General features: G+C 35.2%; 1 protein-coding gene across 1 annotated transcript in view; it reads left to right on the forward strand.

Moving 5' to 3' along the window:
* LOC136855716 (nuclear RNA export factor 1-like) overlaps window positions 1–15,038 on the forward strand; it is a 49,275-nt gene that overhangs the window by 24,372 nt on the left and 9,865 nt on the right. Inside the window, exons 10-12 of the mRNA XM_067133040.1 lie at window positions 10,127–10,163; window positions 12,425–12,565; window positions 14,800–14,900. Coding sequence (XP_066989141.1) covers window positions 10,127–10,163; window positions 12,425–12,565; window positions 14,800–14,900 — 279 coding nt within the window. The remainder of the gene's footprint in view (window positions 1–10,126; window positions 10,164–12,424; window positions 12,566–14,799; window positions 14,901–15,038) is intronic.

Genomic DNA, 15,038 nt, shown 5'->3' on the forward strand with positions numbered 1-15,038 from the left:
AGCTGAAGAATGGTGCTTCGTTTTTTACCGAGATGTCTCTGAGCTTTTGACTGTTATAATTAAGTTCCACAAGCCTGTGGAATTGCACCCAAGAAAGGGAGGTTTGGGTTCTGTACACCCTGACTTTGTGTGACCAGAAGGTAACCTCAAGGTAACTTCATTCTGTTCCTTAACTGAAACTTTATGTGGAAATCCAGTGTGACCAGGGATTATGTGGAAATCCGGCGTGACCAGAGACAAGAGTTTGAAGTTATGGATTCCGTTTTGCATGCCTGTAGTGGAGCTTATTTAATTCTGAGAAATATATTGAACAACAGATGGAAAATGCAGAAAACAAAGGTCCAGTAGAACGGGAAGACAAGAAGTAAGGATAAGTAAGACAAGATTTTAATTGGAAAGTAGAACAGATTACCTTGAAGGTTAGGATGTAGTTGCTTGAAGATGGGAGCTCATGTATAGAGGATTACAAAGCTTCACCAGAAAGAACACATTCAGAAGGAGAAAGGAAATCATCAGATGAAGTGTCTCGCTGAAACTACTCAACTTAAATAAAAATCTGAACACGACAGCTTGAATGGCTGAGGTCATCAGCAAGTGGATGTTGGGGCAGAGCTGGAGAAGAATTTTTGTCTAGGGAAAGAAGAGATAATGAAGATGGCAAAATAGATTGGGAGAAAAAAAATAAGACAGTCCTTCAAACCAAGAATGAAAAGGAACTGCAAAACTTGAAGATGGAAGTATACAGGAGGAAGTGAGAATGCTGTAACTATGAATTTTGTTACTTTGTGAAAAGGCCACCATATACCTACAACATTTCTGTGTCATAGGATATTTTCATTTTTTGTGAATTTTCTTTTATGAATTTCCATCGAAAGGGTGTAATAATGAAATGTGAATATTTTTATATATACATATATGACAAGTATCTTATTTCGTTCTCTTTGTGGACAAAACTATGTTGTTATTCAAGTTGTATAGTGAATCATTCAAAGTGTAGTTAGGAAATGAAAATATATTTTATGAGTAGAAAATTAAAGCTTTATTCATCATCTTGTATTTGGTGGTTAATAGTATTATTCATTTCAAGTAGTGTAACCAGACTTTTGAGTCAGAATATTCAACTCTTAGAAGGCTGACCTATATTTAGTGGTATTTGAATGTAAATTAGTGGTACTTTTTCTCAAATTTCAATTTTTTATTTTGACATGGATCTTTGTTTTATTGTTTTGTATATCAGCGTATGCAAGCAAATTCAAGCATGTCGTCACAAGCAGCTTGCAAAGTGTAGTTGCTGTTCATCACGTAATCAATTAGTTTGTTCATTTTGATTATTAGAAGAAAAGATATAAATTTCTGGTTGGATTACAAGGAATAGTGATTTGAAATAAGCATTGTTACAAATTAGATTTTTGGGCATTAAGCATGTGTAAAAGGGCGTCAGCGTGCCCATGTTTTTCAGGTAAAATACGGAGTAAAGTAAGATAGATAGGAAACGTAAAAGGTGGGAAAACAACAGAACATCATGCAAATAAATATTTAAATTGTTTTTTAATAAAAGCAAATTTCGAAAATATTTTGTAAAATTATTCTTTTTAACATTTCAGCACATCACGCTGGATAAATGAGTAAAAATGTAAAACATTAGTTTAAGGTTATTCCAGCAATATTTAACAGCAGTTTGTAAATTGCAGTGAAGGTCTTGGTAACCTAAGATACTGTATGTAAGATTACAATTCAGTTTTGGCAGTCAGTTAGAAATAAATAGAAATTTTCAACTTTTTAAAAAATGTTATAGTTTTTACTCTACTGTAAAGGAGTACTGTGCTAACAAGAATACGCTCTTGTTAAATGCTGTTAGAATTGTGGCAAAATTCTGCTATGATTACCATTAATCCGGCAGTAACTATATATCAGATTTTCTGTTTGTTTAAACTATTTCTTACAAGTCATTGATACTTGGTCATTGATGAGCGCGAATCAGTTTCCAGTTGTAGTATGTATAGGGCAACTTTAACAATAAAGGACAAAAATTCTAAAGAAATTTGTCAGGTATATCAACATTCTCACTGTTATCGGAAGGTAGTTAAAAACGAATCTTTGGTGCCGGGCACATTATAGTTTAAGGTTTGTTAAAATACTATGTAATAATGAAAAGAAGTTTTTGTGATATTCGTGGATACGTGAGGCCAGTTGAGCTAATCGTACTTGATATTATTAGACAAAATATCCTTACTATTAGGTGAAGTTTAAATATATTTATATTACTATGGTCTTCTTTTAAGCATTTTTCTGAGGGTTTTATCAGCATGTTATTTTTAGAAATATGTGTGAGGTCTGCGTGATGTTCTCTTGTTCCAATGAACTTCCTACCCTTAGCATTAAGTATTGTTATTTTGTGAAGAAGCTTCTCGAATGCAAGCTGTTTTGAAGTGAATTATTTCAGTATTATGTGACCTGTTTATTCAAAAATATGAAGAATGGTTCATAGAACTTGGACTTAACTGATGTTCCTTGTTATTGGTAATTTTATATCTTCTGAGGAAAGTAATGTTCATTGGTTAGGCTGTTATCCCCATATTGAGTACGCATATCATGTTGGAACATTGTAAATTAAATGTAAAGTAATTATTCAACTGCAGTTGGTATTTTCAACAGGTCTGAAATATTTAATGTCGTGGTTACTTTAGTATAAGATTAATTTTAAGGTTTAATTTTAAGTATATGCTGTGTATTTTTAACAATTATAGAGGAAGGCTATTAACCTTGGGTGTCTTTTGTTCATAATTTCTGTTTTTTTCTGGTTTTTATATGACTAATTCTATCACTGATGCAAAATAGTAAAACACCTAATGGTATTAAATAGAAAATGTTTATAGAGATTTCAGTCATGCTTATCAGATTTAGGAAATTGATAAAAGTAACAAAACTTTTAACTTTGTTTGCATTTCTATAGCTTTTTGTTTGAATTGTTAAAAAATTTATTTTCCTCATAGGCATAAGACTTGTCTGACAGTGCCATTGGGGATGGGTAGCTATGGCTAGTTGTTGCAACACAGTATTTAATTTTATTTTCCCTTTTATTCAGTAAGTTTCTGCTTAAGACTTTTTTTTTTCTGATTGCATTTAAAATTATTATCCCTTTTATTCCAAGCTTCAGATATCTATGTTTGTGTTGAGTAAGTTAATGCTTCAGAAATATTTTGAGTTGTGTCAAAATTATCTATTTTAATGCTTCAGATATCCATTTTTATTTTTAGCGTAGTAAGTCACTTTCCTTCTTGAAAATTAGTTTCTTCATCTTCTGTCAAAATCAGTATGGGCCAGTTGTTTACAGGTCACCACTCCATCTACACAAGCACTTATAACTATGTTTCAGTATCTCCATTTGTTCTATGGTGTGATTTTATTTTGCTAACCGGGAACTGAGGACTTGATGATTTCTGGGTCCTTCACAATGCAATTATAAAGCTGTCCTAATTCAGATGTGTAGGGAGGGTATAAATTAGTCAAGAAATAATGTCATAGATCCTTGTTTGTTTGAAACGGTATATTCCACAGAAGAATAGTACTGCAGACTTTTAAAAAAATGTGGAAGTAAATGGAAGTAAGAAGGAACAGGGTAGCCAGATGTGGTAACATTGTAGGCTTTAGTATTTCTTAGTACCAAACGGAGGCACAGGCAAGCTTTTGGGAATTCATAATGTTTTCCATTATCAGACACTTATGTTTTCTAAAAATGAAAACATGACCAATTAAATTGAAATAAAAACTGGAAACCAGTGCTTTTGGACCAGAAACAGAGGAAACCTACCTCATTTTAAACATGAAAGAGGCGAGGAAGTCAGTTCATGATTCATATAGGTATAGGCATCAGAAAGGCTTTATTAAAGAATATAAAAAAAAAAAAAAAAAAGTGTTGCGAGAGATTATATAGATTTAGAAACAGCGAAAAAACATTTTTGGTAAATTAAATTATAGAAGAGACTACTTGAAAACCTTGGTAGTTGAAGCATACATATTAATCACAATGCATTAAGGATAGTTGTTTACCTATGTTAGGTTGTATTTCAAAGTTGGAGTGGAGGACCTTGAAATGAAACACCCGAGGAAAAATTGTTTGCAAGTTACCTAATGTGAAATATGGAATTTCCATGTGACAGCATACATTTAATATGATGAGCTAGGTAATGCAGTACAGGCAGTCCCTGGTTATCGGTGGGGTCCTGTTCCCAACGGCGTGACGATAGCTGAAAATCGCCGATAACCGAAAATCACCGATAACAGCACTTATTTGTGCCGATAACCAAATATCAGTGCTGCTGCTAAGTAGGGATCGGCGCCGATAACTGGAGATCGACGCATATCAGTGCCGAAAATCCGGTTATTATCGTTACTAGACATGTGCTGTAAAACCAGATCGCCGATAACAATGACTGCCTGTATCAACTTTCATAAAAAAATTAGTGTTTAATTGTTCATTGGATTGTAGATGTATGTTATATATGGCTGTATAGTAACTTGGAGATACAGTATTCAAAGTCTGAAAATTATGAATCCATACAGACATGTTTATATATTCATAAAACGCATTTTATTCAATTAGGAGCTACTTAGCAGTCATCAGACAGTTAAGGTGAATGCTGAAGATCTACTTTATCTTATATACAAAAATTATATTACATCTAAGTGACAGTAGAGCTTTGGAAATTGATTTATGAGCCTAATATCCTGACCCTGTTTTGATTACAATGGTCAGTCCTCAGGTAGTGCTGCAGCTTTTGTTAAATAATGTGTCACATTCTTTATATAAATTTAAAGATTATGAAACTTCTTAAATTGGTTAATATTGCTATTTGTTTCTTTGATTACTGTGGAGTGGTTTGAATTGCAATTGAAATATAATGAGACAATCATATGCACCAGTTTCGTCAAAATACGCGTACCGCAAATTAAATCTATCGCCTGTTCCTCATAACACCCTCCTCAGCATAAGGTACCCTGTTTGTTGGATTTTCCTAGACTTGGTAAATGACAAAAACTCGTTTAGAAGATGATTTGAAACCTTAAATAAAAGGTCTTTTAAGACTAAAACGCCCATTGTATTAGAGAAATTTTGAAGAAATGGTCAAAGAAATAGACGCTGTCTGGTGCAGGTGGCCCTGTCTATATAAGTAGATTACTTTTCATCATACTCAGTTGCAAAGGGAATATCGTATTCCAAACTGCACATTATACAAAAATAAAAGGGTTGTGTTCCAAGGAGTGTAACTTACCCACCCTGTCATCCTGTGTCAGTGATTTTTGTGCCCTTACATATAGTTGAATACTATCTTTTTTACATTGTATACCGGGCAAAACAAATATGGAAAAATTAGATTGTGGAAGTAAGAAATAAAATATGAAAATATTCCCCACTCACCATGGTCTGTGTGTAATCCAGGTAATGTCCCTTTTCTCTTAGAGTCGGGCAACTATCCTTCATCACTACAAACAATCAATTGCAATGATTTGTTGAGGAGGATAGGACTGCTGGGGTTTTTGGGGGTGACCCAGAAGAGTTGGTATGTTTCTCATCTTAACTACCTCCTCCATGAGGTTAATGACATCTTAAGAACTGTGAGGATGGCATAAAAATTGTGCTTGACATTTTGGAGTTTCTGCCTTTACATCCTTAGAAATATTGTGTTCCACTGCATGCTCATGCTCGAATGCCATCATCTCCTTGATCCGCTCAGCAGCATGTTCTTCTTCTGCCTCACTGAACCTGACCACATAAGACAACCTTATTATTCCCTTACAGATGCCCCCAACAAAAAGGAAGCTATGAAACTGTGGACAGGTTCAGAGTAGAAGGCTAGTCTTTATCCTGAGTATTACTGACACAGTTGATAGCATCTCATAATGTTGAAGTTCCTCCAGTTCTCCTTGGCCATCCTGTCGGAGCCAGTGTTAAGGAACTGGACTGAGGTCTTTATTATCATGTACTCTCTAGTAGTCCTTGTACATGAAGATAATCTCTTGTTCATAGGGTAGTTTTATTAGACAGTAATGGTACCTCAGTATTGTCAAACCAATTTTTCTAGGTCAGTGTGTGACATAACATTATGTTGAAGGAGAATGAACCTATTTAGAATATAATTCTGTCTTGTGCACTGCTCAAGGTTGAGTGAAACCTAGTTAACTATGTAGCTTTACAGTCAAACTTACCAGGTACCTAAGCTACTACTTGACAGATCCCTTCAGTACCAGTTGGTAAATTAGAAGTGGCTTACTCTTCATATTTCCTTTAGCTCTGGGAAGCATTGCAAGGGTGATATGAGTCTTAGCAACTCGAAACTTGGTGCAATCTTCCCTGCCCAGGTGATAAATGTCTGGTTAGACATCGTCTTCCACAAGAGGCCCTTCTGTCCATGTTCAAAGCTTGTTTAGCTCTGTAATGGCTCTGTGACCATTGTGATGAATCTGTGGCTTCAGAATCCCGGGGAACATCTTTGCAGTGTCGTTCTTGGCACTTGCTGCTTCCTGAATGTCGTTAAAAAAAAATTATTGGCTTGCGGCTTAAATCTTTTCTACCAGCCGTGACCAGCAGCATATGTTCCCCCTGTAATCTGGTTCTGTGTACTATCCTTTAGATCAACAAACAAAGATAAAGCTCCATCGTATTTGGGTCGTTATGCTTGCTTGTCTCTTTTCAAATCATGGATCTAGATGAATAGAAGTGTCTCCTTCTCCTAAGAGACTGGGTCGTTCATCTTTGTAATCTTCTTGGCATCATTCTGAAAGTTAGTTACACTATGCTTGGGAGATGCCCTTAACACAACTAAAACTTGAAGACAATCTTATAGTACACTTATTAATCTTCAGAGTGCAGTTTTTCATGAATAACTCAAATATTCCCAATAGAACAGTTCTTTAGTATCAAAATAGGTGTAGGGCAGGGGATCCTCGCTATGATTGCTTGATAGTGACTGACACAGCGCTAGCTACGATTCCAAGGAAACCTGTGCTCAGACCACATGAATAATGGTGATCACATGGTCATTGGTCAACTAGCATTACTGAATCCATTATCATTAGAAAAATAGCTGGCTCTGTAGAAATCAAATAGTTTACCTACACATTGAAGCACATTAATTCAGTGTGATAATTTACAAAAAAATATCTCACTGAAGTCATTTTGCTGCACTGAATCTTGTCTGTAGTGAGGTCCCATTCCTTAGTTTAATGAATACAGTCAAAGGAGTATCAGAAAAACAATTCGCTTTCCTAATTTTAACCGACAGCCAATGACAGCTGTTGGATAATAATTGATCCAAATACAATTTTATCTTGAATTGCTTACAGCGAGCTTTGCACAGTAAATGGTGCTCCTGGATCTGTAAAGTGCCTTTGTGACTTGCAACTGCAAATTTTTACCTTCACTGTTTTTCTTTTACCATTTCTTTAACTTTTCCTCCCTTGCTTTCCACTACCTTTAACTTCAGTTCAATTGTCTCCTCATTTAAAAAGAAAACACTACAAGTTATTGGTTCGACTTGATTGGAGCGAAGAATTTTAACTCACTGGTATGGTTTGAATGCCAAGTTTACTCATGTAAAGCTCTATCTTGTGTAAAAGTTAACCCATGATATTTGGCCGAGATGTCGATAATTTGTGATACGCTTGTGTACAGATGACTCCTAATTTTCTGTGCTAATAAATTTACTCATGTAATTTTGGCCACACCTGAGATAAGTGTCAAATTACAGTACAGTAATAGTAATGTAGAGTATTCATGTGTGTGTTTGTGTGTGTGAGAGAGAGAGAGAGAGAGAATGTAGGTTATGCAAACAGACTGATGTTCTTATGATTCTGTAAGTTACAGTAGCTTATGCTAATACAAAACTACACAAGTAGCAATAAACCTAGAATGATAGTATCATTAATCTACAGAGTGTGTGTGTGTATGTGTTGTGACAGAGAGAGAGAGAGAGAGATTCAGGTTGTTGGCTAGGCAGATAGATATTCCATATGATTGCCAAAGTTTAAGTAGCTTCTGACATGTTTTGGGTAGTGTAATGTTTGAGTAAATATTCGTGCATCAAACCACATAGCTGCATTGTTGTTGTAAAGTGTTGTGATTATGTTTACGATTAAAATATCTACCATTGGCATCCTGGGGAGCGTGAATAAGCCAGTATTTGCAGTATTTGAATAACTACTTTGGAGTGTGTCTTTTGCTCTTGGATTTAGTTAAATGTTGATTAAAGGGAATGTGAGTAGTTGTCCTCTTGTTGGTGGCTCAAGATTTGGTGAATACGTTATCTCCTAAACACGAACCTCTGCATACCCATCATGACCAGTTCTCAGTCTCATCGAACTGTTACTGGTGAATACATGAGTATATGTGGTAATTAATACAATTTAAGTTTAGCTAAGATCTCCCTAATGTTATCCAAATAGATTAGTTACATCCTTTTGCTAATATCATGTTACATTGTTCACTGTATTTTCAAATATAATGAGTCTCACAGGTCATATTTATACCTGCTTTATTCACTGTGCTGTGCTGAATTTGAATGGGATGGGGGATATGAAAAGTTCAGGAAATTCCGTAGTAAAAAGAATATACTGTATTCTACAAGAATGATTTGGAGTTCCTGGCAATGTCTGATTCAAAGTCCTATGAGAAATTCCAAGGTTCTCACCATTATTTCATTCTCTGACTTAAGAGGGAAGTACTGCAGTGCATGTTTGAAAGTACTAAAACAGTCGATACATGGTCTCTTTACTTTCAGCAAACAGTATGGCTTCATGCTGCAAATGCAGCGTCTAGAAAGGACCATAAAATTGATATGTTATGGATTTTAATCAATTGAGCCTCATGATGACTTGCCATCATCAGATGCTGAATTCTTGGATAAAAGCTGATTGGTCTGTATAAGACTGCAAACAAGATTTGCTCTTAGGGATTTTGCCGCAGCAACTTTAAAAGAAGTGGTGTTAATTGAAGATGGAATCAAGAACCATTGTGATTTATTTGGGTTGATGCAGAGGAATGGAAAAAAGGTTTCTGGTGGAGAGTGTGCATTAACCACCGAGAAAGAAACGGTAAAGAAAGGAGCTGAAACCCTTTTGCTCTCATGCGTTGTTTGTAGGTAGAAAATACTCTTCTTTGACGGATACTTGTGCTCTGCTCAAGTGGAATACAAGTTTGAAATGTTCAGAGTTTTGATAGACTTGTTATACTGTATGTAGGTTGGATTGTGTGTTTTTTTTTTTTTTTTTTTTGCTTCAGTTAACAGTAAGGACCTAGAGGTATGCCAGGAAGTTAAGTTTTGGATAAGGAACTCAGTGTGTTGTTCTCTGAACTACTTTTTTATGAAGAAAATAAGTTTTTAAGCATTTTCCTCTCCCATTGAATGGAATAGCCATTATTTGTGAGAAGACATTTCATATAGTTTACAATTCTCATTTTAATTGTAATTTTGCCATCACACACACACACACACACACACACCACTTTTGGAAATGGTATCAGTTGCTATTATGTTTAATGCCATGAATATGGCAAGTCTCTAGTTCCAGATGACGATGAAAGAAGCACTTCAGCATAAATGGAGGAGAACAGCTGCGTAGTGCGTGGTGGTTACTAGACATATCTTTACGTCATTCATTTAGCTGTTAATTTCATGATTTTCTCAGTTCTTTTGGCACTGTTTAATTTATTCTCAGACATAAATTTTTCCCAGTTTGTAGTATTCTATATCTTTCATCTAGTTATGTTTAATTTAGTCATGGACTTCTCAAATGTCAAGTGTTGATTTCATTTTCCTTTTATTTGGAGGTTAAGATTCTAAATCAGGTTTTTTTTTTTGAAGAATGTTGAAGTTTTGAAAAAGGTTTGTTCATCATAACTACCATATACCTTTGTACCTTTGAAGAGTAAGATATTATTTTAAAGTAATCTTACCTTTTCTGGTCAAGTTGCAAATTGACAGTAGTTAATGAACTAAATTTTGCCTATGTAATTAAGATTTTCATATCCTCAGCTTTTGTGTATCTTTTTGTCACTCAGTTTGCAAGACACTGCCAGGATGTGACTTGGCTCCATTTTCAGAAATTGAACTTACTCTTATTATTCCAGTGCTGTACGGAAATGGTTCCCCAAGGTCCTATATTTGGTAAGATATTAGTCCGTATAATCAGTGTTTTCTAAACACAGGCAGTCCCTGCTTACCGGCGACATCGGTTAACGACATTTCGGTGTTACGGTGCTTGGATAGCGACGTTGTTAACCAGAATTTCTGCGTTAGTAAGCAGTTTATCGTTGTTGGTAAGCTGTTTATCGGCGCCAGTAGCCGGTTATCAGCACCGTTAAGCGGTTTATTATTGCTGGTTTTCGGTTATCGGCGATTTTCAGTTAGTGGCGCTCAGCCCGGAACAGAACCCCGCCATTAACCGGGGACTGCCTGTATAGTAATCTGAAGGGAGTTAATTACCCATCTGTTAACTATCTTTTTGATCAATTTATCTGTTATTACTTTCAATATGAAAGGAAGAACTTTTTGGTTTAGTAGGCTTGAAGAACTCATTGGTTTAGTATTGTTATGGTTTAAGTTTAATAATTTTATTTTTATTTATAATGTGAATAAAATCTTCAATATCCAATCTTTTAGATTCGGAAGCATTGCATTTCTTGTGATAGAAGTTTAGTATAAATTTAAGTATAGAACATATGATATAACAAAATTTCAAACCATTGCCTTACTAGTACCTATTTTGAATAGTATCCTGTACACCAGATCTCACAAGATTTAATAGGGGAGAAAGTATTTGTGATGACATCTGGGCGATGACTATCCTTCAAGCGAGCGTAAGCTCCTCCGTACTCACCTGCCCCCCTTCTCAGTGCACCTTGCTTGTCTCACCATATGAAGTATCAAGGGTCTTTTTTGCAACATCCATTCTGGTCCTTGCTGCAGCGCTTTACAAATTTTTTTTTTTTTATTCAGTGCCTCTACCCTCCTCACGGGACTGTTCAACTTTCATCTGTTGTGACGAATTGGCCCAGGACAATCATGATTTTGGTCATACTTCACTTGAAACCAGGAGATTAAGGTTGGACTACTCATATCTGTATCCATAGTTTCTAAGCACCTGGTATGTTTTGAATTAAGAGAAAGTTCTGTCACAACTTAACCATGATCTCAGTATAGCTTGAAGAATCTGAGTGTGTTTATATTCAGGTGATTCTTATGAGACAGGTATAAATTAGATAGAGCAGTTATGTACCTCCTGTTGTAGTTGTTCTTTATGGGATATAGGCCCTTCCAGAAGTGTGGAAATAATCACCTGAAGGTAATATTGCAGCAGTGACATGGATTATGGCTGTGGATACACCCCACAAGAAATTAGAAACCTTGAACTTATTCTTTTTTGAGCTGAATGAACAAAGTGACAATGACAAGATATAGATTATTATTCAGGAGAGGAACCCTATTCATATGGAACAAGCCCACAGGGGCCATTGACTTGAAATTCAAGCTTCCAAAGAATACGGTGTTCATGAGGAAGAAGTAAGAGGAGGTAAAGGGGAATACAGAAAGAAAAGATCTTGCTTATTAAAAAAGAAAAAATAAATTGATAAATAGATAAAGTTATATTAAAATGCAAGGAGAATATTATTAGGGTAGTAACGCATTGCACCTTTGCTTGAGCTTTGGAAGTTCAATTGCATGACACCCGCAGGGAGACTGTTCCACAGTCCAATAGAATGAAGGATTAAGGACCTCTGGAACTGAGATTTCTACAGCGAGACACATTTACTGCGTGTTGGTGCTGCTGTTCAGCAAAGCTGGTTGCTCTTAGGAGGAAATGGGCTCAGGGCTCAATTGAGAATAGGAAAGATCTCTGTTAAAATACAGCTTGAGAAAAATTGACAAATGAGACCATCCATCGATGGTCCAAGTCATAATTGCTAATATTAGGAAACAGAAACCTACCACCATGAACCACTCTTATCTAAAAGAGATAATTCTCTGGCAAAAGCAGACATCCATACTGAAGAAGTGTATTCTTGTAAAGGAAGGACAAATGACCTAAAACAGGTTGCACTGATTTTATCACCGTTGTAAATATATGAGGCCTTTCGTACAATGCCTAACTTTCGTGCGGCATTTATTGACACTTTCATTAGATGAATTTTAAAGAAAGCAGCTCTCTTAATGGCTAAGCAAACTTGTAGGAGGTTGGTGACAGTTTTAAGTATTTCCCTAGACAAGTAGTCATTACCCACTTGGAATCACATGTGCTTCCTGTTTTGTCTTGAATGATTACCTGGTTGAGATATCAAAGTAATAGGCTAATAATGCTATGGTTTGTATTGTTTAAAGTATAAAATCTTTTCGTAAAATAGTTTTGATATTAATAATCTGGGAATTAGGATGGACAGGAGCTTCCTAGGCCAATTGGATTTGAAGTTGATGATGACGATACCAGCACAATGCCAAAGATCTTAACGTCGTATTTTGCGGTTCCTGGTGTTAAAGATCTAGTGCTTCAGTTTATTGAGCAGTATTATCAGGTAGGTTTGTCATTGTTCAGTATGGTTATCCATGTTTTCCTACACATTTTCTATTCAGAAAGAACTAAAGTCAATTATTTGTGTATGATTGTGGTTGTATATATTGTTTGCAGCCCTTCATCCTTCTGCTGCTGTCAGACTGGAGAGTAAACCAGCACTCTCTCAGTTTACCTCCTTTCTCTTTCTTTTTTTCTTTGTCATAGGTACTCAAAGATTTAAATTGTGTATTAGCCTTTGTTTTGGTAAAGCATAAAGTTCCTGTGTGTTTTATGTTAATTGTGTTAATTTTGTTCCTTGTGTTGCTAGGTTACTTGTGTTTTGATATCTACGTTCTAGACGAAGTTCTGCAGTTTTATTCTCATGTTAATCCTTTGAAGTTTGTTTTAGAGCTTTTTATCTACGTTCTAGATGAAGTTCTGCAGTGTTTTATTCTCATGTTAATCTTTTGAAGTTTGTTTTAGAGCTTTTTATCTACGTTCTAGATGAAGTTCTGCATTGTTTAATTCTCATGTTAATCTTTTGAACTTTGTTTTAGAGCTTTTTATCTACGTTCTAGATGAAGTTCTGCAGTTTGTTTTATTCTCATGTTAATGAAGTTCTCATGTTAATCCTTTGAACTTTGTTTTGAACTTTTATTTGTTTTATGAGTTCTTTTTATCTATGTTCTTGAACTTTGTTTGGAGTTTTTTCTGCAGTGTTTTATTCTCATGTTAATCTTTTGAACTTTGTTTTAGAGCTTTTTGACAACTCATAAGTTGAAATGTCAATAACTGGACCTATTGTTTTTCATGACTTGCCCTTTTGGTAACCTGTATTACTGGGAGTCTAATAGACAAAAGACTTTGTTGGTTATGTCTACAAATTCTGAATGCAGATGTCAATGATTTCTATTATTTTAAATAAGTGAAGAAAAAACATCACATAAAAGTAAGTGGTCTAATGAGGGTTAGCATGCAAGACTCGAAAATGTTAAACAACTCAAGACTACCAGCATGGGCAGTAGTGAACAACTCCTTGAGTTTGAACCAGATAGATGTTAGATTTTAGGAGGTACAGGGCTATGTTTGGGAGACATTGTGATTTCCTTCCTCCCAAAACAAATGTAACTTTCCAAATATATATATATATATATATATATATTTATTTATTTGGGAAAATGAGACTTGTGATAGTCTTTCATGATATGCTTTGCAGATTAATTCTCTCCAGGATTTTTGGCCTTCTCAGACGTGAAGGGACATCAGAGAGTGGCAGTTTGAATTTTTTTTCAGAATATTTGGATCCAAGGTTACTGGCCACTTCTACATCCATCATGACTTAACCGTCAGACTATTACAGTTTTCTGATTGTGAACCTGACGTTGATTTCTCTTGCAAGGGTAGAAATTGATGTGGTTGTTTATAAACTGCCATTGGACTGCTTGCTGATTGATTGTCCAGTGTCGTGGATCTGAAAATGAGCTCTCTTGCTTGGGTTAATGAGTATAGTCATTTCTTCTTTCCTGTAGACTCTATTGTAGACTCCTACCTGGAGAAAAATGCATTTTGGGATGGGATTTTGAGGTATAGAGGTATTGGACATACTAAAGGTAGAATCTTTTCTTATTTTTCTAATAAAACAGTTTTCTTAATAATGAAAACCTCGTGAATGTGTGGATTCAAATTATTCTTTGTATGATTGGTAAATATAGTTGAGTGAGTGGAATATGTTATTTGATTAACCTTAAGTTTGTTTTCATTGTCAATTATTATTGTTGTTATATTTCTGCCTGTTAAGCATTTTGGCTTATTCTGTCTAATTTAATTTAAAAGCCCTTACTGAGTCATATGATATCCGAGAATGTTGCTCCAGCAGTGTAGTGATTTATCTTCTAATGATAATAATTACTGTTGTTTATTGGTCTTTTTGTGTGTTGTTTGTCAGTTTTGTTGGAGCACCGAAGTTCTTTTGAAAATTTGTCACCCAAATAAGTACTGTATTTAGTGATTTTTGACTAAGAGTGCAGATTTTGTAACTAATCTTTAGTAAATAACTCTTGAGCCAACGAGGAACTAGATTTTTGGAAATGATATAACACTTATTTAGTAACCTTATTGTCATGAAAATATAATTGTTAAAAAGAAACTACCCTTTATGAGAATGGTAATATGGAAGGCACATTACAAAGTGTTGCAGGTTTTGAAATATTAGTTGATGTTAATAGTGTTTCATCCGAAATTTTGTTTATGTTTTAGATATTTGATAGTGAAGACCGGACACCGCTTGCTGCTGCATACACAGAAGATGCCACCTTTTCTTTAGCTTGCACATTTCCCGAGTCCGGACCTGGAGCTCGGTAAGAAATTTGATTACTCGTAGGCGAACATAATCCAGAATGAGTTTGTCAAATCCTAGGCAGTAAATTTCTTATCCCTGTGATTTTCATAAGGATCTTTGATTTAGTGTTGATTGTGTTGCGTACATTAACCTGTAC

The sequence above is a fragment of the Macrobrachium rosenbergii genome, chromosome 32, assembly GCF_040412425.1.
Source record: "Macrobrachium rosenbergii isolate ZJJX-2024 chromosome 32, ASM4041242v1, whole genome shotgun sequence".
Classification (NCBI taxonomy): Eukaryota; Metazoa; Arthropoda; class Malacostraca; order Decapoda; family Palaemonidae; genus Macrobrachium; species Macrobrachium rosenbergii.